General features: G+C 36.3%; 1 protein-coding gene across 2 annotated transcripts; it reads right to left on the bottom strand.

Annotated features, from left to right (window-relative positions):
* Positions 1 to 214: 214 nt before the first annotated feature.
* Positions 215 to 26,528, bottom strand: LOC123549028 (pachytene checkpoint protein 2 homolog). Of its 2 annotated transcripts, none has more exons than XM_053545743.1 (11): positions 26,320 to 26,528; positions 13,883 to 14,045; positions 13,136 to 13,315; positions 12,656 to 12,746; positions 11,934 to 12,070; positions 11,186 to 11,272; positions 10,784 to 10,890; positions 9,931 to 10,084; positions 5,987 to 6,099; positions 4,660 to 4,729; positions 215 to 3,643 (listed from the first exon to the last, which is right to left on the bottom strand). In XM_053545743.1, exons 1-11 carry the CDS (start codon positions 26,385 to 26,387, stop codon positions 3,548 to 3,550), a joined length of 1,266 nt encoding a protein of 421 aa, XP_053401718.1. In that variant the 5' UTR covers positions 26,388 to 26,528; the 3' UTR covers positions 215 to 3,547. The 2 variants fall into 2 exon arrangements, with proteins under 2 accessions (XP_053401718.1, XP_053401719.1); XM_053545744.1 differs by lacking the exon at positions 26,320 to 26,528 and adding an exon at positions 24,409 to 24,619.
* Between the last annotated feature and the right edge of the window lie 231 nt (positions 26,529 to 26,759).

The raw sequence follows: 26,759 nt of genomic DNA, 5'->3' as shown, positions 1-26,759 counted from the left end.
AAATATTCCCAACCACTTCCTACATATGACTCCAGACAGACAACGCCAAAACTATATCCCTCCGCCTTCAACTGGGGGATAAAAAATACAACTACATTGTTTTTGCTGTATTCTTTGCTTGATATATCTGGTAAAGACCGCTAACCTCCCATTTTAAGTTAAGCTCATTTGATCAGTATGTTTAACAGTAAAAGAACAATCAAAATAAGATATCTATAACTTTATTCATTTGCATAAGAAAGTAACAAATACATTTTCATAAATAATATATTTTGAAAGAGTTATAAAACATTAGCACATTTGCATGACTGTTGACATATGACTATCGTTTCCTAGAGCACAAAAATATTAGCATTGTATGTATGTCCCTGGCATATAAAAGTTGCTCTATTATTGAGTACTCATTTGGATACATTTCACTATAATTACAAATAAATTTAACAATAACTCCCGACTTTGGAGGGTACCTGGAACTGAAAATGTCTTAGGCCTAAAAAAAAAAATTCTTTGTTTCCGGTAACATGCTCAAAAAAAATTAGGGTAGGTAGGTCGGAAAATTTTTTTTGGGGGGGAATTTTTTTTTTAAGGGAGACTTTTCAGAAAATATTTTTGTGTCAAAAAATGAATACAAACAAGGGGGTTATGCCTTTAGTGCATCAATAAGTTGATTTTTAACATCACTGAGCATGTTTAAAGCATAAAAAGTGCAGTTTTGCAATTTTTTGTTAAAAAGTTGAAAAAAATATTCTCCAAGACAATAAAAACATTTAGGGTCGGGCCAAAAATTTAGGGTAGGTTGGGATACCGGAAACAAACAATTTTTTTTTTTACGCCTTATGAAAAGCGCGATTGTCAAAATCATGTTCACAAACCCTTTCACTGGTTGAGTGCCTAACTGAATTAGTAATGAAAACTGATGATGAAAAACATTTTTTTATGCCCCATGAGCATATAGTGATTGAACTGTCTGTACATGTACGTCCGATCAAGATTTTACTGTTTGTCTGCAGCCTACATTAATGACCCGATTTAGTTCATTCTCACATTCAATAATCCTTGTGGCAAGACCTACTAACTAACCAATACATTTATTATATACCTATATAAATTCTGTAAAAAAATCGGCTTGTATTTCACAATTAAATATGAACAGACAGACAATTTGATTTGATTTGATTTAGTTGGGTTTAACGTTGCTCCGACACAATTCAGGTCATAGGGCGACTTTCCAGCTTTGATGGTGGAGGAAGACCCCAGGTGCCCCTCCGTGCATTATTTCATCACAAGCGGGCACCTGGGTAGAACCACCGACCTTCCGTAAGCCAGCTGGATAGCTTCCTCACATGAAGAATTCAACGCCCCGAGTGAGGCTCTAACCCACATCGATGAGGGGCAAGTGATTTGAAGTCAACTACCTTAACCACTTGGCCACGGAAGCCCCGAACAGACAGACAAAAATTTCCGTATTGTACCTTTTAAATTCCGTATTGTACCTTCCGTATTGTATGCTGCCGGACTATTTTCATTATTATGCATGACCCGACACATTTCTATAAATAGCGCACATAAAAATTTCACTAAGTTCCATCTAATATCGATAAACATTGAAGATTTTGTTCATGTACAAAACAAGAATCAAAAAGGTAAAGGTATATAATAAAAGTGTCATTATAACAGTAGCTCAGGACTTTGTATTCGGCTCGAGTGGATTTTGCACGGTTGGATCACACTCGGCGCTTGCGTGCCTCGTGGGATCCACTCTAGCAAAATCCACTCGAGCCGAATATTGCATCCCAGATCAAGCTACAGTTATAATAACCCTATTATATTGACCATGACCCTCATATGACTTTCACCTTTAAACTTAAAACCTTAATAAACAACATTTGGTCCTACAACCCTCATAAATGACCATATTTAAATTTCTGGCAAGACCTACAAACTGACTTTTATATATATGACATTGACTTTTCTATGATCTTCACTTTTAAACTTAAAACCTCAAAAACAACATCTTTGGCTACGCTCCCAGTGGCATGATTTTGCAATTTGAAAACACGGCCTTGGCAGAAATGTCAGATTTTTAACAAGAGTATCTGCCTAGGTGTAATGTGACAATGTTTAGACAAAAATGGTGGAATACCTACAAATGCTGAAAATGGATATAATGCATTCTACTTCTCAGAATGATGAAAGCTTGTATTATAACAGAAGGACTTTCATAGACCTGTTTATCTGTCTTACACAATCAGATATATAAATGGTTGGTCAGAATATTGAATTAATAGCTGTTTAAAGGTATTACATTGTTGGCCTGTGTTTATAATACTTCTGTCATACCTTGAACTTCCCATACAAATTCTGCATCTAACCTCTATACAATATGTACAATAAACAGAGGAGGGCATCTTGGGTGTTCTGTCATCATTACTGATTACAATCTTGAAAATGTCTCGGAATGACTAAACCTAGTAGCTTAAACCAATCTTTCTTTACAAATTTGTACTAAACTAAATTTCTCATTTATTTTCCAAGTCAGGACAAGGGATGATATGGTTTTTAAAGCCATTTTTCTTCAGTTTTCCCCTAAGGTGACGGCCATTTATTAATCTTACAGTGCTTTTTTGTATCTCGCATCACATAACAGACAAATTTTCTACATAAATCTATAAAAGACGCTCTCTTCCCTGTGCAGAGAACAAAAACAAAATTTGCTTAAAAATTGTTGATTCCACGATACAACGTGCAGTTTCACACATAAAAAAATCATAATTATTCATATTAAGTTTGGTGAATATCCCAAAATATGGCTGACGTAAGATTTAGTGAAGTGAAAACATTTGGATTTGATGCCAAGTTTTCTAAGACTAAGAAGGCTGTAACTGTAAGAGTTTCTGGAAAGACAGAAACCGAACATTTACTGTATGTTAGGGTACCATCCTCTTATAACAGCTCATCTAGAGCCTGTGCCTTCAGCGACCTAACAAAATACATCAACTGTATCAATTATTTGCTCATCCCCCTCCCCCACAACATACCTCCAAATTTTTCTCTAACAGACGAGATCAAGTAAGTGAATACATAAAAACATTTTTAACAATATATCACAAAGTTTGAAAAAACTATTCCAACCACAATAACCACTTGGTTATCTTTTATGAGCAAACAAAATTGGTAAAGATAACAGTATACTTTCTGCATATCAATTTTGATGAATATAAAAACAGTAAGGTAGCACTTTACGTTCAACAAAGGCTAAGAATCTTAATCTACTCTGTTGTTTAGGTCACTATATAATATCAAAGAGCACACTGCATATCTGTCCCGCAGTCAAGGTAGTTTTGATAATCCATGAGAATTCTACTGACCATGTAAACATACAAGATTACTTTGAATTATTCAAGAAAAGTTTGAGATCTTTCTTCATTCTCAAGAAACAGAACTTTTTATTTGAGATCATCTTTCATTACAACTCCTTACTTCCACCACAAATATTTTTGTTATATCTTGCTAAGTAGACACGATAGTACTGCCACTATCTCCACACTCAGGAATCCTTTACAAGATCTTCCCTTTCTTTAAACTGTTGTTGCACTGCTTTGTCCAAGGCTATCAGAAAATCTTGTAAGGACACTTCTGGTTTCTGAAAGTCACACCAAGCAGTTAGAAATATTCAAGAACTAAGCTCTTGCTCTTACTTTTAGATTTGTAAATATTACTCTACCTAACTACCAGTAACTTGAAATTGTAAATTGCTATTACTGAACATTTCTTATCCTGCCACTACCCCTTTATTTCCCTAAAACGGGAAAACTCTGGCTTTTCACAACATCCAACTTTTACATAGCAAGTGCTGATGAATTTAACGGGAGTCCACCTTTTTAAATGTATACATTATCGAATTTCATACAATAATTCTCAATCACTGTTTAAAATGTCATTTGAAATACAATCTAATTCCAGAATTACAATAATTACTTCCTTGTGTTTACACTGAAAAATTTAAAATTTGAAGACAGAATCGTGTCTAATTCATGGATCAAGTAGTCAACTGCCCCTAAAAATAACCAAGTAACTGCTAATATTGTGTTGTCAGCACTCCAAGATTTCGTGTAAGATTTGCTTCAAGAATATTAACATTCTCCATCATAATCATCATTCATTTATTTTAAATAATCCTTGTCTGTGAGTAAATTTCAAGAATTAATTTGCGACATGTGGACTTAAACCAAATTACACATGGATTCATGTACCATTATAGTCACAATGATGAGTACTATGTTTATACAATAATGTATCAAAAGAATTAGTATCAAATGCAAGTTTAGGTAGACTGAAAATCATTTTTGATGAAAAGGCAGGATAAATAGAATATCAGGTTAATGTCTTTCTGAAGTTAAGTTAATCCAGCTTGTTTCTGCAGACTTGCCGACAAACACAGTAACTTAATATTTTCTATTATTTCAACTGGAAGTATAACCTTCATGCTTCTAATTTGCCGACTGTAAAATGGCAGGAATCTGTCAACAAATATGTCTACAGGTTTTCTGCTATTAAATCTCACCGACACTAGATTACATTTATATCTATAAGAGACTGTATTGCCTATGGTATAAAATAGCAGGAGAAAATTAAAGATTAAAGTAAAAAAAATCTAACCTGTACATAGCAAGCATGAGCAATGAATGGTAGTTTTCTCAAGGTTCTTCCACTGAGACCATGACTTTTACTGAAATTATAATATACATACTGCTAAGTTTTTATTTTGTTGTTATCTGTATAGCTCAAGATCCAAACATAACAATATCAAAACTGGTAAAACAGACAGGTACATCTTTTAAATATCAAAACTCCTACTTAAATCTTATGAGTTCAACAATAATGTACAAATGAAATATTCCTATCTTACATGTTTTACAGCACAACTAATGCAGCCGACAGCTTTTTATCACTTTGTTTACTTTTACAATTACTAACAAGTGGAAGTACTTCCTAGATTTAAAGAAAATAGACGTGAATCTGAAGGCTTGCAGTCTTAAGAGATCACTGAAAGTTTGTACAAACTGTCACTTTATCAGTAATCCTGTCTTTATTTACAAGACAATGCCACACAGAATACTCCTTGCTGCAGTTCGAAAGCCTACATTATATATGCCTGTCACAACAAATAAATTATGACATTAAAATATTCAGTAGACACTTTCAATTTTTGCATTTCTGACCAATGCAAGGGTCAGGTCACAATGCTCGATATACTTATCCAAACTGGCTGGTTATCAAAACTGATCTAGGTTTTATAGTGATACACAATCTGTATAAGAATGGTTGCGACCAAAGAAAATTATTCACGAAAAACATAGCTGACAGTCAATTTTCTGAATTTTGAGTAATTCATGGACCAAAACACAGAACAAATCGGATTATTGGCTGGTAATTATTCTGGTGGAGATATTATGCCCATACACATTCTGGCCAACTTTGGTGAACAATGGATAACACCTGCTCAGGTTATTGAGCAGACACTGTAAACTTTCGCAGTAACTGAAGTGCCGTAACTCCAGTCACTGAGAGAATCTGGTTGGTTACCGTACTTGACCAAGATATAATGCCATTAAACATTCAGGCCAAGTTTGGTGAATACTGGATAAGAACTGCTCAAGTTAGAGAGCTGACAACTTCTGTGGAAGCTATCCACCTGCCGTGGTTGATCCCATAATACACAGCGTTTTATTCCACTGATCAGTTGTACCTTACTCCTAGTTAATAGTAACTGAAGTACTCAAGGTGGTCAATAATAATTTGAGTAGACAGTTTAAACTAGAAAGAAGACCAGCTTTTTATTTTTCTTACTATTCTACAAAGCCTCTTTACGATCGACAATTGTTGAAACAAATAACTGAAGTTATCCTCTGGCTCCTAGACCTTATCAACCCTTCAGGAAAATACTGTTTAGTGAGAACTGTATAGTTAAATGATGGAAACTTACATTGCTATTTCTCTGAGCTGTAAACTGTCTCTAGTGATATCATTTTCTACAAATCTCATGAATTCTAGAGCTCTGAGATCTAACACAGACTGTGAGGAGACAATTATTCCAGCCTGAAATAAAAATATATGAAAACTAGAATGTGTCTGTAGGACACAGGGTGTGCCCCCCACTGGTACATTTGTCACAAATAAGGGGAAATCATTCAAATGTTTGCAGTCTTAATGGGGTATAGCCTCAAAAACAAGAGCTGTCCATAAGACAGCCAAGCTCGACTATTCGAAATATTGTCCCAGAAGCAGGAAAGTATTACCCAAAAAGGTTAAATATCAAAAGAGTTTTAAGTTCAAAAGGGGGAATAATTTGACCAAAATGCATATCAGTTATGGGACTTGCTGCTATCAACTAGTTTTATAACCCCGAAGGCACATGTGAAGTTTCAATTCAATATCTGCATTAGTTTTGGAGACAGAAACTTGCATGTAAAACTTTAACCAGAATTTTCAAAGTCCAAAAGGGGGCATAATTTGCCCAAAATACATGCCAGAGTTATGGGACTTGACCCAGTGAGGTTTGTAATTGATCTAGAAAAAGAAAAAATAAGTTTCAAATCTATATGCCTTTTAGTAATAGCTGTATGTACTTGCACGCAAAACTTTAACCAGAATTTGCTAAGTCCAAAAGGGGACATAATTTGGCCAAAATGAAGGTCAGAGTTATGGGACTTGCTGCTATCAACTAGTTTTATAACCCCAAAGACACATGTGAAGTTTCAATTCAATATCTGCATTAGTTTTGGAGATAGAAACTTGCATGTAAACTTTAACCAAAATTTTCTAAGTCTAAAAGGGGGCATAATTTGCTCAAAAAACATGTCAGAGTTATGGGACTTGACCCAGTGAGGTTGGTAATTGATCTAGAAAAAGAAAAAATGTTTCAAATCTATATGCCTTTTAGAAATAGCTGTATGTACTTGCACGCAAAACTTTAACCAGAATTTTCTAAGTCCAAAAGGGGGCATAATTTGGCCAAAATGAAGGTCAGAGTTATGGGACTTGCTGCTATCAACTAGATTTATAACCCTGAAGACACATGTGAAGTTTCAATTCAATATCTGCATTAGTTTTGGAGATAGTAACTTGCATGTAAAACTTTAACCAAAATTTTCTAAGTCTAAAAGGGGGCATAATTTGCTCAAAATACATGTCAGAGTTATGGGTCTTGACCCAGTGAGGTTGGTAATTGATCTAGAAAAAGAAAAAATAAGTTTCAAATCTATATGCCTTTTAGAAATAGCTGTATGTACTTGCACGCAAAACTTTAACCAGAATTTTCTAAGTCCAAAAGGGGGCATAATTTGGCCAAAATGAAAGTCAGAGTTATGGGACTTGCTGCTATCAACTAGTTTTATAACCCCGAAGACACATGTGAAGTTTCAAATCAATATCTGCATTAGTTTTGGAGATAGTAACTTGCATGTATAACTTTAACCAAAATTTTCTAAGTCCAAAAGGGGGCATAATTTGCTCAAAATACATGTCAGAGTTATGGGACTTGACCCAGAGAGGTTGGTAATTGACCTAGAAAAAGAAAAAATAAGTTTCAAAGCTATATGCCTTTAATTGATGGCTGTATGTACTTGCATGCAAAAACTTAACCAAGGTGTGACGCCGACGCCGACGCCAGGGTGAGTAGAATAGCTAGACTATTCTTTGAATAGTCGAGCTAAAAATTATGAAATGGATGCATTATTCTATACCATATACTTTTTTAGCTATGAGCATCACAAACAAAAAATCCACTATTTTGGCTATTTCAAGGACCACAACTCTGTAATAAACGCTAAAATTCTCAAGAAGAATGCCAAGTGTGCAAGGTCACATTATGATAAAGACTCAAGCAAGGTTTCATGAATTTACATTAAATACTTTTGGAGTGAGGCACATAATGAGGTGAAAATGTGCATTTTTTGACTATTTCAGGGGCCATAACTCTAAAAATAGGGGGTGGACCCAGATGAAAAATAGGAGGTGCGCAAGTTCATATCATGATAAAGATTCATGCAAGGTTTCATCAATTTATATTAAATACTTTTTGAGCTAGGCGTGTCACAAGGTGAAAATGTGCAATTTTTACTATTTCAGGGGCCATAACTCTAGAAATAGGGGGCTGACCCAGATGAAAAATAGGAGGTGCGCAAGATCAAATATGTGCAAAGTATTTATTTTTCTTGGTAACAATTTTGGTTCAATTGGGACTTTCCACATTCAGAGGAGGAAGACCCCAGGTGCAACTTCAGAAATTATTTCTGTCAGAACCACTGACATTCTAAAAACTAACTGCTACTTTCATGCAAATTCTATACCCTCAGTGATGTTTCAAACCCACAGTGGTCAGGCATGCTATCCACAGTCAGTAACTCAACCCCTTAACTGTGGAGACCCCTTGAAATATGAAGGACATAGTTATGTACTTCACCATAACATTACTCTGGATGCTTCTCGATCATTCTCATAGGCAATACTATAACATAGCAGGATTAAAATTCACTATGACTGCATCAGTAAAGCTCAAAACAATGTAAATACAATTCTAGACACAGATAACAATCATGTTAAATCTCTCCAAGGTTTTAATTCTGACCACTTGCAAACAAGAGCTGTCTCCATAGGATGACACATGCCCCGGATGGCACTTTGAATGAATAGTTATGGCCGATGTTAGAGTTTAGGACCTTTGACCTACGGACCTGGGTCTTGCGCGCGACATGTCGTCTTACTGTGGTACACATTCATACCCAGTAATTTTAAAATCCATGCATGAATGACAAAGATATGGACCGGACACGCCCATCAATGCACTATCATGAAATAAGACCTTTAACGTCTAAGTGTGACCTTGACCTTTGAGCTACGGACCTGGATCTTGCGTGCGACAGGTCGTCTTACTGTGGTACACACTCATGCCAAGTTATTTGAAAATCCATCCATGGATGACAAAGATATGGACCGGACACGAATGCACTATCATGAAAAATGACCTTTAACGTCTAAGTGTGACCTTGACCTTTGAGCTACGGACCTGGGTCTTGCGCGTGACATGTCGTCTTACTGTGGTACACATTCATGCCAAGTTATTTGAAAATCCATCCATCGATGACAAAGATATGGACCGGACACGAAAATTGCGGACAGACTGACAGACCGACAGACAGACGGTTCAAAAACTATATGCCTCCCTTCGGGGCATAAAAATGCATTCTAAATTTCTAACATGGCTTCATTTATTGGTTAGTTTTTTTAACAAAGCAGAAAGACAATTGTTAAATATATTATTCTGCGATAAACAACTGTTGAAGCACAGACCAGTAAAAGAACTAGCCACATCAAATTGCTGGATGGTGCCCAGTTACTTTCTACTGGAATGAAGTTAAGCATAATTTTCACCATAATATATTTACAAGCATGTAAAAATGAAAATAAACAAAACCTTTTTGTGGTTTATCATCTGATTTACCACAATTCATTGTTCAGATTCTTGTGCATCTCAACCCTGAATTGTAAATCAAACAATAAACCACGTGAAGGCCTGGATTTTTGATAAATCATACATAAACAGCACCTGATTACTTGAAAACCACTTAATTTACTAAGAGATATAAAGCTTTCTCATTTTGTTCTACTTTTACAATACTGTGAAATCATTAATATTCATGGGGGAACTAATTTTTATGGTTATCATGGTTGCACCAACCTACTAAGTTTTAATCCCAACAAACACATAAAATTCCCAATAACTGCATCTTCAAACCTCAAAATTCACATCCCCTTTAAATGGTGCTTATGACCAAAACCTTGACATTTACTGCCCACGAGATTAAATGGTTTTACATTACACAAATATAACATATGGCATATGACACTGCACATTTAACTATGCATTACCTTGATAAGTTCGTGTAGACAGGATCTATATATACTAAAGATGGCAGAAGGAGAGGGAGGACCTATGTACTGTTTAATATCTGCACGATCCACAAACGCTAGGTCTATTGCACCAGTTACATTCGATGTAGTTAATATTAGCACATTTGGATATCTGTAAAAGAGAACAATATAGGTATGTGAAATCTGTTGTTGTTGTTGTTTTTTTTAAAACATTGCTGTTTTGACCAAAACATTAAAAGCTAAAACATAGAAAAGTAAATAATCAATACTTATTTTTCACTGTAAACAAGTATGCCCACGGGCAGAATGTAAAGCCTGCCAGCTGTTAAGTGTGACATTGACCTTAGACCTAGGGACCTGGTTTTTGCCCAAGACACTCCGTCTTATAATGGTGAACATTCATGCCAAGTTGCATCAAAATCCCACCATGCATGAAGAAGAAATGCTCCGGACAAACTTCAATTTGACCTTTGACCTCCAACTGTGACTTTGACCTTTGAGATAGGAACACGGGGTTTGTACATGACACAACCTTCTCATTGAGGTAAACATTCATGCCAAATATAAACAAGATTGGTCCATGCATGTCAAAGTTATGTTCCGGATAAAATCGGACGGACAAACGCAAATACATCAAACTGCCAAAGGTGGCAAGTAAGTCGAGCTCACCGCAAGTGGGATCAACAAAAAACAAAAACAAGTTCACCAAATGCAAGAAAATTTCATCTGATCAAGCTGTGTAAGCACATCATTAACTATTCTTAAAGTATCTAGAAGAACTAACCTTTTTATCTGATCAAGCTGTGTAAGCACAGCATTAACCATTCTTAAAGTATCTAGAAGAACTAACCTTTTTATCTGATCAAGCTGTGTAAGCACAGCATTAACCACTCTAATAGCATCTGAAGGTTCACTACCAGACATAGCACTCTTCCTTGCAGCTGTCAAACTTTCAACCTACTCATAAAATTGTTTAATTCAATCAACAGTATATGAATAGGACTTACAATGGATGACTGTCACAACACATTATCTTTCAACCAGAACCACTTGTGCTTAAATACCTAAATTTATTTAAGGCTGCTGTAATTTAATCAACAAAAAGAACTCTGACCCTCCAAATCTGAGTTTCTGGATTAATCGGGAATTTTATCACCCCTACTACATATGGCTTGTTTCCTAGTATGGTAAAAGTTCTTGATAGTTTTGGAGAGAATTACTTTACTAACTTTCAAACAGAACTTCACATTACCTCATCAATGAGAACACAGACAAGTGCATCTGGGTCATCTATCAACTCCTGTATCTTCTGAAACATCTTCATCACAAGTTTACCACTCTGTAATATATAACAGGTTTATATAAAGTTTTATTTCTTAGACAAGCATGGGTTGCCATTTTATCCTACTTTTTGATTTACTATATGCTCTGAAAGCTGTTTGGATAAATCATTGTGTATTTCAGAAATCTTGTAGTATTTTTATCAATTTTTCTACATCTCCCTATTCAGTAGATTTATGGCAATTGTACGTGAAATTGGCTACTTTTTGTTTGAACATATATAGTCTGTGTTGACTGCATTCATTGTGAAATCTGGCGTTTAATGAGCTGGTATTTATGAAGTTTATGTCTTTATTCCAGTCAACATGTGTGAAGCTTAAGCTTCTTAGTTCTTGTTGGGTTTAACGTCACACCGACACAAACATTATATGGTGACTTTCCAGCTTTTGAGGGTGAGGAAGACCCACAGGGGCCCCTCTGTGCATTATTTCAGGCATCGGCTGACACCTCATTAGAACCACCAGCCTTATAAGCCAGCTTTTTAACTTCCGTACATGAAAGTATTCTACGCCCCAAGTAAGTTTTCAAACCCACACCGTTGAGGGTAATTGTAATAAAACATGCAGATACCGATTTCGAAAAGTATAACATTCTGTGACTTTTAAAATGGATCTTTTAGTATTCATTTATAAACTGTCCATTAAATTAGAATCAGTTACCTCTGAGAACCATTTTGAAAACAAACTGTGGCTGTTAATCTCTATCAGTTGTCCATAACTAAACCTTTCTGCAAGACGTATACAAAGTTTCTGAGCCAAAGCTCTACACAACGATGTCTTGCCTGTACCTGGGGGACCTGTAACATACAATCAATATGATGTACACAGTTTCTGAGCCAATGCTTTACACAACAATGTTTTGCCTGAAACTAATGGACCTGTATACAGTAAAGAAGGTCCACTAAACTGAAATGTAAAACAGTATATACTTAAGAAAGTAAATAAATGTGACTTTCTTTTTTGAGTACTAATATCAAACAAAAGTGACACATGTATATGAATGCCCCAAAATTAAGACAACTGCTGATATGCTAAAAAGAATATGGAATGAAATCAGTAAAAATATGTAAACAAGTTTGCTGATCAAGTTCATTATGATAAATGAATTCTTAATTTGTATCTTTGTGATAAATGTTTTAATATTATATAACAAACCTAATCAGCATATCTGGATGTGGTACAAGTACTCACCTGTTCTCTGTAACTAACTGCCAACTTCTCCACATGAATCTGCGGGGAATGACTGATTTCAGACACAATGTTTCCTATCAAATTGTCATGGAGAACATATGCCTTGCCCCTGGATAAGAGGTAACATATATTTTATCTCTCTAAGTAATGCTACTAATGTATGTTTTCTGTATACTGTCTAAAAAACATACCATGTAACAGGACTACTTTGTTCCAAGATATGATATTGTGGTCTACATTTTTGTCTGTGAACAGCAAAGTTGTTGCTGCATAATTCAGCAACTGAAAGGGAACAGAAAACTTAAAACATTACATTACCCAATCTTATTCAATTTGTAACATGATAAAAGCATAAAAATTGTAATAATAATATACTAGTTTCTCATCTTCATATGTACTGGCATGCCAATTTCACACTTTGCTAAACTGAGATTAAAAGTAAAGGAGTGAACTCATTTTTTAAAAATATTTTAACTTTAAAAAACATGATCCACAGATCCTAGAGGTCATGGGTTTGAACCTCACTTGAGTCACAGAAGCCTACCTACTGATTACTGAACTCATATTTAGAACTGTTATTGACTTTTCACAAAGACCAGACTAGAAGGATTTCTAATTGATCATAAGCTTCAACTTCAAGCTTTCTTCTAAACTGTGCTAAAAAGAAGAACCTTTGTTTTAATATCTTCATCAAACACAAGGCTTTCCCACATTCCATCAAAGTCTCGTGATGGCAGAATCCAGTGACTGGCTGCTGCAAGATCTTCATCCTCCAACTCTTCCATACCTGGACCTCCTTCCTGTAGCTGGAACACATGGTAATGAAGTGTGGCCACACTCAAGTCTATGCTCTGCAATGTGGGGAAATTTGTATAATAATATGCGATTATGACCAGACAAGCATATTAGGCTTTCAGTCACAATTAAAAACTGAACAGTTGGCATATTATCTAAATTGTGGAGATGCGACATAGAGTTGTCACCAGTTACCATGACAATGATGTGCATGTATTGACAACAAAGCCGATATGGTCAAGTAGATGGATACAGAATTTTTGCATACTGATAATGGTGAAGAAAATGTAAAACACAGCAATACAAATGTAGCAGATAAATTAGAAGCAATTCATTTTAATGTTTTAAAAAATGTTCAAATTTAGCTATTACACTTGACATCTTTCATTATATACACACTTTTATTAATTAACAAGGACAAGAAAGTTACATTGTATCTCTCCCAGAAATAAACTAAGATGGAACTATTTCTTGCTTTCATACTTTCACCATAAGAGTCTGGTTGATATATCACTGTACTGTTGATATTTTGTCAGTTGAAATATCCCATCAACAGCCTTGTGTGATCATAAAATCCAACAAAACAGAAATACTCTGTAAAAAAAAAAGTAAAGTTGGTTTACCTCGTGCTGTGATAATTTTGTGTCTGAGATGGCAATCTTGTCAACATGTTGCTTTAAGAATTCATCCCTAAATTCTGTAAGGTATAAATCTCCTGTAGAGAGACTGCCACTGACATCAAACAATCTTTGAACATTTGAAACCACATCTGCCTTTACTGCTGTGCTAAAAATACAAGATTAAATCTTCTGTCTATTTGAAGTTCTACATATTTTTACTGGTCAGTATACAGTTGAGCATATAGCATTGATCACATTATAGATTTTTGAAGTGCCTCAATCGTTTTGTTGTTGCAATATAATATATATAATGTACGACTAATTGTGTTGTACATACAAGTATGTGTACATTATGTTTATGGCATATTTTGATTTATGTCATATTGTGACAACTAATGTTTCATACAATTGTATTTATTAGAATTGTATAATACAGTGCAAATATGAAATTATATTATACGTACATGTCTGTCATATTATTCATATTATTTTACTAAAATTGCCAAATGGGTCTATGACCTAATGACCTATCCGATACAATGAAATAAACTATACACATGAAAGTTATTCATCATGCTCATGGACATTAATACTTAAAAGTATATGAATAAATGTTGCTAGTGGCTAAAAGGGACTGGCCTCCAGATCATTCGACAACACACAAAAAAAAATATTTTTTTACATATCTGGATGCTATATTTGTTAAGAAGGCTTTAAAACTTAATTACTGACAAACTATATGTTACGGAAACACATGAGAATACCGGTATGCTGTTTTTACTACTTTTAACGATGAAAATTGAAAAGCGTTTACTCCAGGTAAACTGTCTCAATTATAAACATCTATATTTTGTAGTCATAATTCCGCAATACAATGTAGCTCTATTGGTTACGTCGTCGGGAAAAACTCTTTATTGTCGCGGTGGTCCGGGGTTCGATTCCCGACGAGGCCATCTTTTTTTCTTGACTTGGATTTTTAAAAATATTTTAGAAACAAAAACTCGTATTGAAATGTTCATAATTTGATCAAACTTCAGTTTGAGAGAAAGATTATTTTTAGCCAAATCTGGAGGTCAGTGCCTTTAATGTGTTCAAAACCTGACAGGGTTCTGCTTACTAATCTTGTGTATGTTAGCACATTTGCTAGTTTACAAAATTTTTTACAAATTCTTCGCTGCATATTTCATTTGTTTATGAAATCCTTTATCTAATAGTGTGGAACATTTTCTCCAGATCTGGGTGCAGATTTTTTAAAGATTTTACCCATGCTCATTCCTTACAGATGCACAAATGTTTTAGACAAAAGAACAGTTATCATTGAACAATCAAGGGCTTTTTCATTCAAATTGTGCAGAAGCCCTAGCCTTTTCATTTTATCAAAAACAAGAGCTGTCTGATGACAGCGCGCTCGACTATTCGAAGAATTGATTGAAGAATGGGGTCAAAGTATTTCCACGGATATTCAGACAAAAGAAACTAGAGATGCTTTTGAGAAAAGCGCATGTCTCCCACAACTGCCCCTTAGATGATGAAAAATGTTAGTTTCTCTAGATGTTTTAGACGAGTGGATCCAATTAGATGGTCTGGATGAGTGGATCCAATCAGTAATTCAAGGGCCATAAATGGAAAGTGCCTGGGCGGATTTGGCTAGTTATCGAACTTGGGTAAGGTCTTACGGCCAAACACATTTTGTTCAAGTTTGGTGAAGATCGGATGAGAAATGTTCGACTTAGAGAGCGGACAAGAGTAAACAGACGGATTTTTTCGGTAATTCAAGGGCCGTAACTCTAAAATGCCTGGACCGATTTGGCTAGTTATCGAACTTGGCTGAGGTCTCATGGTCAAACACATTTTGTTCAAGTTTGGTGAAGATCGGATGAGAAATGTTCGACTTAGAGTGCGGACAAGAGTAAAAAGGCCGATTTTTCAAAAATTCAAGGGTGGTAACTCCAAAATGCCTGGGCCGATTTGGCTAGTTACCGAACTTGGCCAAGGTCTCATGGCCAAACACATTTTGTTCAAGTTTGGTGAAGATCGGATGAGAAATGTTCGATTAAGAGTGTGGACATGAGTAAAAAGGCCAATTTTTCGATAATTCAAGGGCCGTAACTCCTAAATGCCTGGACCGATTTGGCTAGTTATCGGACTTGGCCGAGGGCTCATGGTCAAACACGTTTTGTTTAAGTTTAGTGAAGATTGGATGAGAACTGTTCGAATTAGAGTGCGGACAAGAGTAAAAAGACCGATTTTTGGTAATTCAAGGGCCATAACTCCAAGATGCCTGGACTGATTTGGCTAGTTATCGAACTTGGCCGAGGTCTTATGGTCAAACATATTTTGTTCAAGTTTGGTGAAAATCGGATGAGAAATGTTCGACTTAGAGTGTGGACAAGAGTAAAAAGGCCAATTTTTCAAAAATTCAAGGGCCGTAACTCCAAAATGCCAGGGCCGATTTGGCTAGTTATCGAACTTGGCCGAGGTCTCATGGCCAAACACGTTTTGTTCAAGTTTGGTGAAGATCGGATGAGAAATGTTCGATTAAGAGTGTGGACATGAGTAAAAAGGCCAATTTTTCGATAATTCAAGGGCCGTAACTCCTAAATGCCTGGACCGATTTGGCTAGTTATCGAACTTGGCCGAGGGCTCATGGTCAAACTTGTTTTGTTTAAGTTTAGTGAAGATTGGATGAGAAATATTCGAATTAGAGTGTGGACAAGAGTAAAAAGACCGATTTTTGGTAATTCAAGGGCCATAACTCCAAGGTGCCTGGACCGATTTGGCTAGTTATCGAACTTGGCCGAGGTCTTATGGTCAAACATATTTTGTTCAAGTTTGGTGAAAATCGGATGAGGAATGTTCGACTTAGAGTGCGGACAAGCTTTGTGACAGACACACACACAGACAGACAGACAGACAGAATGGAGTAAATCAATATGTCTCCCACACCACTGTGTGGTGGGAGACATAATAAATAGATTAGACAAACAATGTTCCTGTATTACTTTGATTTCGATAAGTCTTGCACTAAATGGCAATATATGAGCCAATTTCAAAGTCCAAAAAGGGCCATAATTCAGTCAAAATAGTTATGTACTCTTGCCTACAGATGGAAATCATAATGATAAACAAGTGTTCAAAGTTTATAAGCCATATATGTCAAATAGTTTTGACAAAACATGGACTTGTATGAAAACAGAACCAATTTCAAAGTCCAAAAACGGCCATAATTCAGCCAAAATAGATGACAGAGTTATGTTCTCTTTCCTACAGATAGAGACTATTATACTAAACAAGTGATAAAAGTTTCAAAGCCATATGTCAAACACTTTACAAAAAATATGAACTGGTACGAAAAACTTAACCAAGATTTCTAAGCCAAAAGGGGCCATAATTCAGCCAAAATCCTTGATGGAGTTATGTACTCTTGCCTATAACTGGACATGGTGATGGTAAACAGGTGTTGAAAGTTTCAAAGCTTTATCTCAAAAGACTTTGTCAAAATATGAACTGGTACAAAATATTAATCCAGATTTCTAAGTCAAAAAGGGCCATAATTCAGCCAAAATCCTTGATGGAGTTATGTGCTCTTGCCTATAACTGGACAAGGTGATGGTAAACAAGTGTTGAAAGTTTCAAAGCTTTATCCCAAAAGACTTTGTCTATATATGAACTGGTACGAAAAACTTAACCAAGATTTCCAAGTCAAAAGGGGCCATAATTCAGCCAAAATCTCTGATGGAGTTATGTACTCTTGCCTATAACTGGCCATGGTGATGGTAAACAAGTGTTGAAAGTTTCAAAGCTTTATCTTAAAAGACTTTATCAAAATATGAACTGGTACGAAAAACTTAACCATGATTTCTAAGTCAAAAGGGGCCATAATTCAGCCAAAATCCTTGATGGAGTTATGTGCTCTTGCCTATAACTGGCCATGATGATGGTAAACAAGTGTTGAAAGTTTCAAAGCTTTATCTCAAAGGACTTTGTCAAAATGTGGACTGGTACGAAAAACTTAACCAAGGTGTGACGCCGACGCTGTGGTGAGTAGGATAGCTCTACTTATTCTTCGAATAGTCCAGCTAAAAAAGTGATTCTTTTTAAAATTGTGATTTATTTTCCCTAAAATTGTGAAGCTAATTTCATGATCTTGACATGGTTTGTAAAAACAAGGCCATGATGGCCCTATATCGCTCACCAGAGTTGATTTGGACTACTAGCCTAGTTTTTGATACCACATGACCCAGTTTCAAACTTGACCTAGAGATCATAAAGACAAACATTCTGACCAAGTTTCATATAGACTGGGTCACAACTGTGGCCTCTAGAATGTTAACAAGTTTTTCCTTTGATTTGACCGGGTGACCTAGTTTTTGACCCCACATGACCCAGATTCGATCTTAAACTACAGTTCATCCAGACAAACATTCTGACCACTTCTCAGGAGTTTCAAACTTAAACTACAGACTCTATAGTGTTCACAAGATTTTCCTTTGACCTGGCCTACTGACCTAGTTTCTGATTCCACATGACCAGGTTTCGAATCTGACCCAGTTTCATAAAGATTGGGTCACAACTGTGGCCTCTAGAGTGTTCACAAGCTTTTCCTTTCATCTGACCAGGTGACCTAGTTTTTGATCTCACATGATCAAGATTCGAACTTGACCTATAGATCATCAAGGCAAACATTCTGACTAATTCTCTGAGTTTCAAACTTAAAATTTAAAATAAATTGTGGTCTGTAGTGTTAACAAGATCTTCCTTTCATCTGGCCTAGTGACCTAGTTTTTGAACCCAAATGACCCAGTTTCAAACTTAACCTAGAAATCATCAAGAGAAACATTCTGACCAAGTTTCATAAAGATTGAGTCACAACTGTTGCCTCTAGAGGACGGATTACACCAAACCGGAAGTAACTACTCAGTGTTACATGTGAAGTAGTCCAAAATGTAGTTCCATGCTATGGATGAAATCTGGTATAATGAGTGACATGAGAAGGTGACAGTTAAATTTTTGGCTTATGTTTATTGCTTATAGTTTTGAGAATAGATCTAGACCATTTTCATTGTAAATTTCTTGGAATAAGTTTTATTCTTTGTGAAAAATGTCTACCTACGCGTAACTGCTAAACGGCTGTTTTCATGGGGGCATTTTTAGAGGGTGATGTTTCTCAGAACAGATTATTTTTCTTATATTCAACATAACATGTCAATATTTTTCTATTTTTGATAAGAAGACATGTTATACTAAATGACCATATATGGTTTTCATATCATTGAAATGCTCTAAAGTGCTGAAAATGAGGTCTGAATGTTTTGTTATTAATATGAAATAAATAAGGAATTGAATTGGTAGAATGTAACCTAGAGTGTTCACAAGCTTTTACTTTAATTTGACCGGGTGACCTAGTTGTTGACCCCACATGACCCAGATTCAAACTTGGCCTAGACATCATCATGAAAAACATTCTGACCAAGTTTCATAAAGGTCGAGTCAAAACTGTGGCCTCGCGAGTGTTCACAAGCCTTTCCTTTGACCTGGCTTAGTGACCTAGGGTACTTTCTTCAATAAATGTTAATGTATTTATGCATTTTGAAAGGTTTTTACTTACAAATAATACATATTTTGGGCAAAATCATATATTTAATTTTTGCCTAGGTTGCAGACAGTCATGTTACTAAAAATAGAAACGAGTTGGTTTTTCCAACATTTTGTGTGATTTCCTTAGTGAACAAAACTTACTATGAAAGAATAATCTTAAAATAATCAAGAAACTGATTTCAGTTGGGAATTTTTTCTTTTGATTGGGAATTTTTTGCTTCAGATTTGGAAAAATGGAGCATATTTGGCATTGGGAATAGGGCCGATATTCAGCCCCATGAGACAGGTCAAGCTTTTCATCCTTATATAACACAGGATTTTTTTCGGCCGTTTTTATAGCCGTTATTGGGCTATATTCCCAATGGCAACAAGAGTGTCAGAATGTCACAATATACGCCCGTCACAGCAAATTTATTTACTCTAGCACCTGTATTTGCAGATGTAATTTTAATTTTGTGGTTGTTTAGTAATCATTGTAATTCTTTTGTTTTTCTAAGTCCACAAAAAAACTCCTTACCAGGTAGAGATACCTTAAAATACACCTAAAATTAGAAAGTAACAACTATGTTGTACCACAGAAAAGTGGTCTTGGTTTTTCCCTACAGTCAATTATAAAAAAAAAAAAAAAATACAAAAAAAAATTTTTTTAAGTCCACACAAAAATCCTTACCAGGTAGAGATTGGTCAAAATACACCTCAAAATTGGATGTAACATGCATGTTGTACTACACAAAAGTGGTCTCGATTTTTCCCTACGTCTAGTAATGAAAAAGTTACAATATAAGCTATTTATAGTAACAACAAAGGGAAGTAATTCTAAAGAAGGGAACTGCGCATGACACTTCGTCTCATGATGGTGTATAATTGTGCCAAGTTACATCAAAATCCCTCTATGCATGAAGAAGAAATGCTTCGGACAGTCATTCTTGTATCTGACCTTTGGCCTCTAAGTGTGACCTTGACCTTAGACCTAGGGACCTGGTTCTTGCGCATGACACTCCGTCTTGTGGTGGTGAACATTTGTGCCAAGTTATATCAAAATCCCTCCATGCATGAAGAAGAAATGCTCCGGACAAAGTTTTCATTCTTGTATCCTTTGACCTCTAAGTGTGACCTTGACCTTAGACCTAGGGACCTGGTTCTTGCGCATGACACTCCGTCTCATGATGATGAACAATTGTGCCAACTTTCATCAAAATCCCTCTATGCATGAAGAAGATATGCTCCGGACAAAGTTTTCATTCTTGTATCCTTTGACCTCTAAGTGTGACCTTGACCTTAGACCTAGGGACCTGGTTCTTGCGCATGACACTCCGTCTCATGATGATAAACAATTGTGCCAACTTTCATCAAAATCCCTCTACGCATGAAGAAGATATGCTCCAGACAAAGTCATACTTGAATTTGACCTTTGACCTCTAAGTGTGACCTTGACCTTAGACCTAGGGACCTGGTTCTTGCGCATGACACTCCGTCTCATGATGGTGAACAACTGTGCCAAGTTTCATCAAAATCCCTCCATGCATGTAGAAGATATGCTCCAGACAAGGTCTGTGGACGCCGCCTGCCCGCCCGCCAGGGGCGTTCACATAATACGTCCCGTTTTTCAAACGGGCATAAAAAAAAGTATGTATTTTTTCCCAAAATGAGTGCAAAAATTCCCAATCTACATTCTGAAAAAAATTTCATCAAAATTGCACAAACATTGACCAAATTATGGACAATTCTGTAATGGAAGTATGTTAAAGAGGGTGTACAGTTTGAAACAAGTGTATGAGAAAGTGCTTAAACACATCCTTACTATATCCTATGGGACTAAATATTTCCCAATTTGGAACATTTACGCGTCAAAATTCCCAATATTGTGCAATTTGTGGGTAAAGGCTATGTTCCCAAACCAGAAAGAACAAGTAAATGAAGTATTGCCATGCAATACAAAGTCCCCTACTGGAAGGCACCTAATTTTCTCTTCTGCAGTATAACATAATGAACTGATATCTGTCAATGATGTATGAACAATATTGTACTATATATACAATAAATTATAACAAAGCACTTGGATTAAAATTTGCATATATAAAAAAGTACAGTTGTTTTCATTTGGATTTTTTTTTTTTTTGGCCGATTATACAAAAAATTATCATAAAAGATATTTATAGTAACAACAAAGTGAAATAAACCCTAAAAAAAAAAAAGAAAAAAAAAATCTATAAAATATAAGTCCACAAGAAACTCTTTACCAGTAGAGATAGATCAAAATACACCTAAAATTTGGATGTAACATGCATGTTGTACCACAGAAAAGTGGTCTCAATTTTTCCCTATGGCCAGTAATAAAAAAGTTACAATATAATCTATTTATAGTAACAACAAAGGGACATAATTCTAAAAAAAGTGTGCCTCAGTGGTGAACATTTCTGCCAAGTTACATCAAAATCTCTCCATGCATGAAGAAGAAATGCTCCGGACAAAGTCATTCTTGAATTTGACCTTTAACCTCTAAGTATGACCTTGACCTTAGACCTAGAGCCGGGGCTTTGCGCACAACATCTGGTCTCATCCAGGGAAATGTTTGTGCCAACTGATATTCAAATCCTGTTTTGCATGACAAAGTTATACACCGGACAGGAATAAAATCCTATTGACATTTGATCTCAAAGTGTGACCTTGACCTTTAAGCTAGGGTTCTAGGTGTTGCGCATGACACATCGTCTCATCATGGGGAACATTTATGCCAAGTAATATTGTAATCCCTTGATGGATGACAAAGTTCTGGACCGGACAGGAAAAAAACCCTATTGACCTTTGGCCTCCAATTGTGACCTTGATCTTTGAGCTAGGGGTCCGGATTTTGCGCATGATATGTTGCCTCATCATTAGGCACATTTGTGCTAAGTAATATCAAAATCCCTTCATGGATGGCAGAGTTACGGACCGGACAGGAAAAAAGCCTTATTGACATTTGTCCCCAAATGGTGACCTTGACCTTTGAGCAAGGGCTTCGGCATTTGCCCAGGACATGTTGTCTCATCATGGGGAACATCTGTGCTATGTAATATTGAAATCCCTTAATGAATGACAGAGTTATGGACCGGACAGGAAACAGACCCTGTTCAATGCCATGTTAACATTTGACTGCTAAGTGTGACCTTGACCTTTGAGCTAGGGGTCTGAAAGTTGTGCACGACACATCGTCTTATTATGAGGTACAATTGTGCCAACTGATATTAAAATCCCTTCATAGATGGGAGAATTACGGACCGGACAGGAAAAAAGCCCTGTTGACCTTTGACCTCAAATTGTGACCTTGACCTTTAAGCTAGGGGTGCAGGTTTTGCGCATGACACGTCGTCTCATCATGGGGAACATTTGTGACAAGTAACATTAAAATCCCTTCATGGATGAAAGAGTTATGGACCGGACACGAAACAGACCCTGTTCATGCCATGTTAACATTTGACTGCTAAGTGTGACCTTGACCTTTGAGCCAGGGGTCTCAAAGTTGTGCATGACACATCATCTTATTATGAGGTACAATTGTGCCAAGTGATATTAAAATCCCTTCATGGATGGGAAAGTTATGGACCGGACAGGAAAAAAGCCCTGTTGACCTTTGACCTCCAATTGTGACCTTGACCTTTAAGCAAGGGGTCCGGGTTTTGCGCATGACACGTCGTCTCATCATGGGGAACATTTGTGCCAAGTAATATTAAAATCCCTTCATGGATAAAAGAGTTATGGACCGGACACGAAATTGCGGACGGACGGAATGACAGAATGACGGAATGACGCAAAAGCGCATTCCTATAGTCCCCGAAACTGGTTTTCAACCAGTAGGGGACTAAAAAACCCTGTAACATCTAGGCCTGTATAAGGCCACTTCCCAATCCAGAAATATACTATTTTTTCCCAACTGTGGCACAGATATTTCCCAAAATGCAAGGTAAGATTTCCCAAATTCATGCCAACAGATGGTTAAGATTTTGTTTACATTTTAGTATAGCCAGAGGAAGCGTACGTTTGTCTGGTATTGATTTTTTGTTGCACTATATCCTAACAGTGCACAGAACAACGTGTGACACATTCCAATTAAGTCAGATCAATCCGTTACGTTCCATGACCTGGATTATAGTCCATGTTTCAGGGAAGCTAAATTTCGGTGTTTACTTCTGGTAACAAGTGATTGATTATTTTTCCCAAAATTGACAATTATCGCGCATAAATTTCACAATTTGAAAGGCCAAGGCCCTTCCCAATTTCCTGATGAAAAGACCTGCAGGTGGAAAAAGCCATGGTGAGGGGCATCATGTGAAAGCCTGGATTATTCATCAACAACGATTCTTAGAATTTTTCTTATAATGGGGATTTTTTCAGTTTAGATGTTGGAGTATCAAAGTATAGCAAAAACGCTTTTGAAACTTAAATCTATTACCGACAAGGACCGAAATACCGATTAAGAGGCTTGGAATAACGAGAAAAGGGCCATGTAAACATTATTCGAAGTAAAGTAAACCCTGGGAGAGAAAACACCAAGATCTCTACTGGGGCTCGAACCTTGTACCTCGTGATCCATAGGCGGACTCTCTAACCAAGTCGCTAATTAGTTAACCCAACAGCCTTGCTGTTGAAAGTGGCCTATGAACCTACTAACTGGGGGTTTATCAGTGGCGCAAAGCGAAATATATTAATGATAAATCCCCATTCTAGGCGATGCCTTAATTCATATTAGTGTAATAGGAGCGGAAAATGTGCAGCCCGATACAGGACTCGAACCTGCGACCTTCTGCTTGCAAGTCAGATGCTCTACCATTTGAGCTAATCAGACAATCGATATCATAGACTAATTATATACATTAATGTCATTATATACACACTGCTACATTCCTCCCTCCTTTTTTTTTCAAAGACAAACTCAGATTCTTTTGACTAACCCAGCCATTGCTTCACCCTAGCTCTAGGATTCCAAGGCTAGTCACCACACTCAAGGCACCAATGTAATAGGAGCTGAAAAATGTGCAGCCCGATACAGGACTCGAACCTGCGACCTTCTGCTTGCAAGTCAGATGCTCTACCATCTGAGCTAATCGGACAATCAATATCATAGACTAATTATAGCGAGCATAGCTCGCGAGCAATTACGCAAAGCGCAATTGCGAGCGCGTAGCTCGCCTTACGGCAATGTGTAGGCGATTATAACAAAGGTGTGCCGAATGGGGCAAAGTGATGTAGCTGAAAAATTTTCGTCGCGTCTGGGCGCCGCCATTTTGTTCTACTTCCGTCAAAGTCGGGATTTTTTTTTTTTATTTAAATCTATATTTGAGTTACAATATCTATGTTCATTAGGTGTATTTATTTTTTAAAAAGTTATGTTAGGCCTTATGGAAATAATTTCAATTTGGCTTTTATTTTACGAAGTGCGCATCCTAGAGGACAGGTGCTCACAGGAAATGCTTTGTTGGCAGTGAATACAGACCTTCATTTGATTGCTGAATATTATCCATCACTCAAAAATAATGCAAGAAAGATTTCCAGTTGGTAGAAAAAAATATGATTTTCTTTTAAAAGAACAAGCATTGGCCAGAAAATGGGATAAAATGTCATTAATAAGCATAAAGCCATAAGAACGCCGCAAACAGGTAATGACGTCACCGTGACACCGGCTTTCCATAAATTTTGCAACGTATGAAATTCGCTGTTACAGGTATAATGACACTAAATTTTTGTTTCTTTTCAAGTGAATAGGTTCTCGGAATTGTTTTAAGCAGTGAATAGTCTCTTTGTCATTTAAGCTACGCTCGCTCAGAGGCTTTGCCTTTTTCATATTATACCGTTCATCTGTAATGTCGCGGTACTTGACATTCGACGTAACCACATTAAACAAGAAACAACACAACACTTTTTTTACAGTGTATTTCTTGTCTTTACCACAATATCAATAACTGTGTGAAAATGAATAACATATCATTCAAGAAACATCCATGTGTACTTCGAACAACAATAGTCAGCCATTGTTATCACGTGACGTCACATCACTAATGTCGCGGTATAGGTCAACAATTGTGTCAATCAAACTATCATTGGTTTAAAAACACTAAATATAATTCAAACATTGAAAAGCTATCTAAGTCAAACTAACAGGAACACTCAAAAGTCATTAAACGCCAATTTAAACATTTTATATTATCTGTTTACATTGGCACTATCGAAAATATTCTCCTCTGGGCAGCGGACACACCAGATATTTTGCAAGTAATTCACGAGGTCGCGGGCATGGTCATAATGTAGCGGAGCCTAAGAATCGTACCATTACTTAATATTTTCTATTTGATAGTTAACTAACATATAAAAATTCACTGCTCTGTATCATGGATGTATTTTGAGATGGTCAGGGGCCCCCATCCCTTCCTCCCCCTTATTAATCCGTCAAGTTAAGACGTTTTGATGTCTCGCCTGATACCGATATTTCATTTATTTTTGTGTAGCTGGGGGATGTTACTTAAAATTTTGTGTCCTCTAACCTATAGGCGGGACTTAATTTGCATAATTAATGAGGACAAATGCCGATCAGCTGGTAGACGAACTTATAAACATTGCAAATATTTGCTTAATTCATGGATTTTTGCAATAGATATGTGATAAATACGATTTTAATGAATATTGACAGATATTTAGCAATGTAACTGCAGGTAGGAACATTTTTCGCCAGCATGAGTAAAATAGGTCACGAACTTCCGCGGTAAACACCACGTATAGATGACGCAACTCAAATACCGCGAAATTAGTGATGACGCGAGATTAGTGATGTTGAGTATATACACACTGCTACATTAGTATATACTCACCTATGCGGGTTTTGACAAATTTCAATATGATATATTAAATCTTTTGTTTTCGCTCCGTCACCAGACATCTCCGACAATTTTCCTGAGAGTATCGGTCTTACAATTTCATTTTAAATATGCGTATTTAACAAAATTACAAAGAGAAAGTGCGGAAAATATAAATGAAGTATGTTTGACAATTATTCGCTGAAAATTCATCAAATAAAAAGAAAAATAAAATATTTCAGAAATTTCGATGTTCGAATCTCGCGCTGGGTGAAAAGTAGTCTATAGACGTAAAGTGGTCTATTATGTAACGACAATGATTAAGTACGCACTGCATCCAATATCATAGAAATATTTTCAATATCTGTTTATTTCAAAACAGCGATGTTAATACATCTGTTTAAATTGATTGAATTCTCACTTTTAGACAAAAAAATGACAATCAAGTTTTACGA

Source organism: Mercenaria mercenaria, chromosome 6 (assembly GCF_021730395.1).
Source record: "Mercenaria mercenaria strain notata chromosome 6, MADL_Memer_1, whole genome shotgun sequence".
NCBI lineage: Eukaryota > Metazoa > Mollusca > Bivalvia > Venerida > Veneridae > Mercenaria > Mercenaria mercenaria.
The sequence above is the reverse complement of the archived record's forward strand: the minus strand, read 5'-3'. Positions and strand labels throughout refer to the sequence as shown.

Coding starts and splice junctions, on each gene's coding strand:
- LOC123549028 (XM_053545743.1), bottom strand. CDS start 26,387: ATGTCTGGTGACGGAGCGAAAACAAAAGATTTAATATATCATATTGAA. Junction 11,273..11,933: donor TTTCAAAATGGTTCTCAGAG/GTAACTGATTCT, acceptor TATATATTACAG/AGTGGTAAACTTGTGATGAA. Junction 6,100..9,930: donor GTCTACACGAACTTATCAAG/GTAATGCATAGT, acceptor TTTTTATTTCAG/GCTGGAATAATTGTCTCCTC.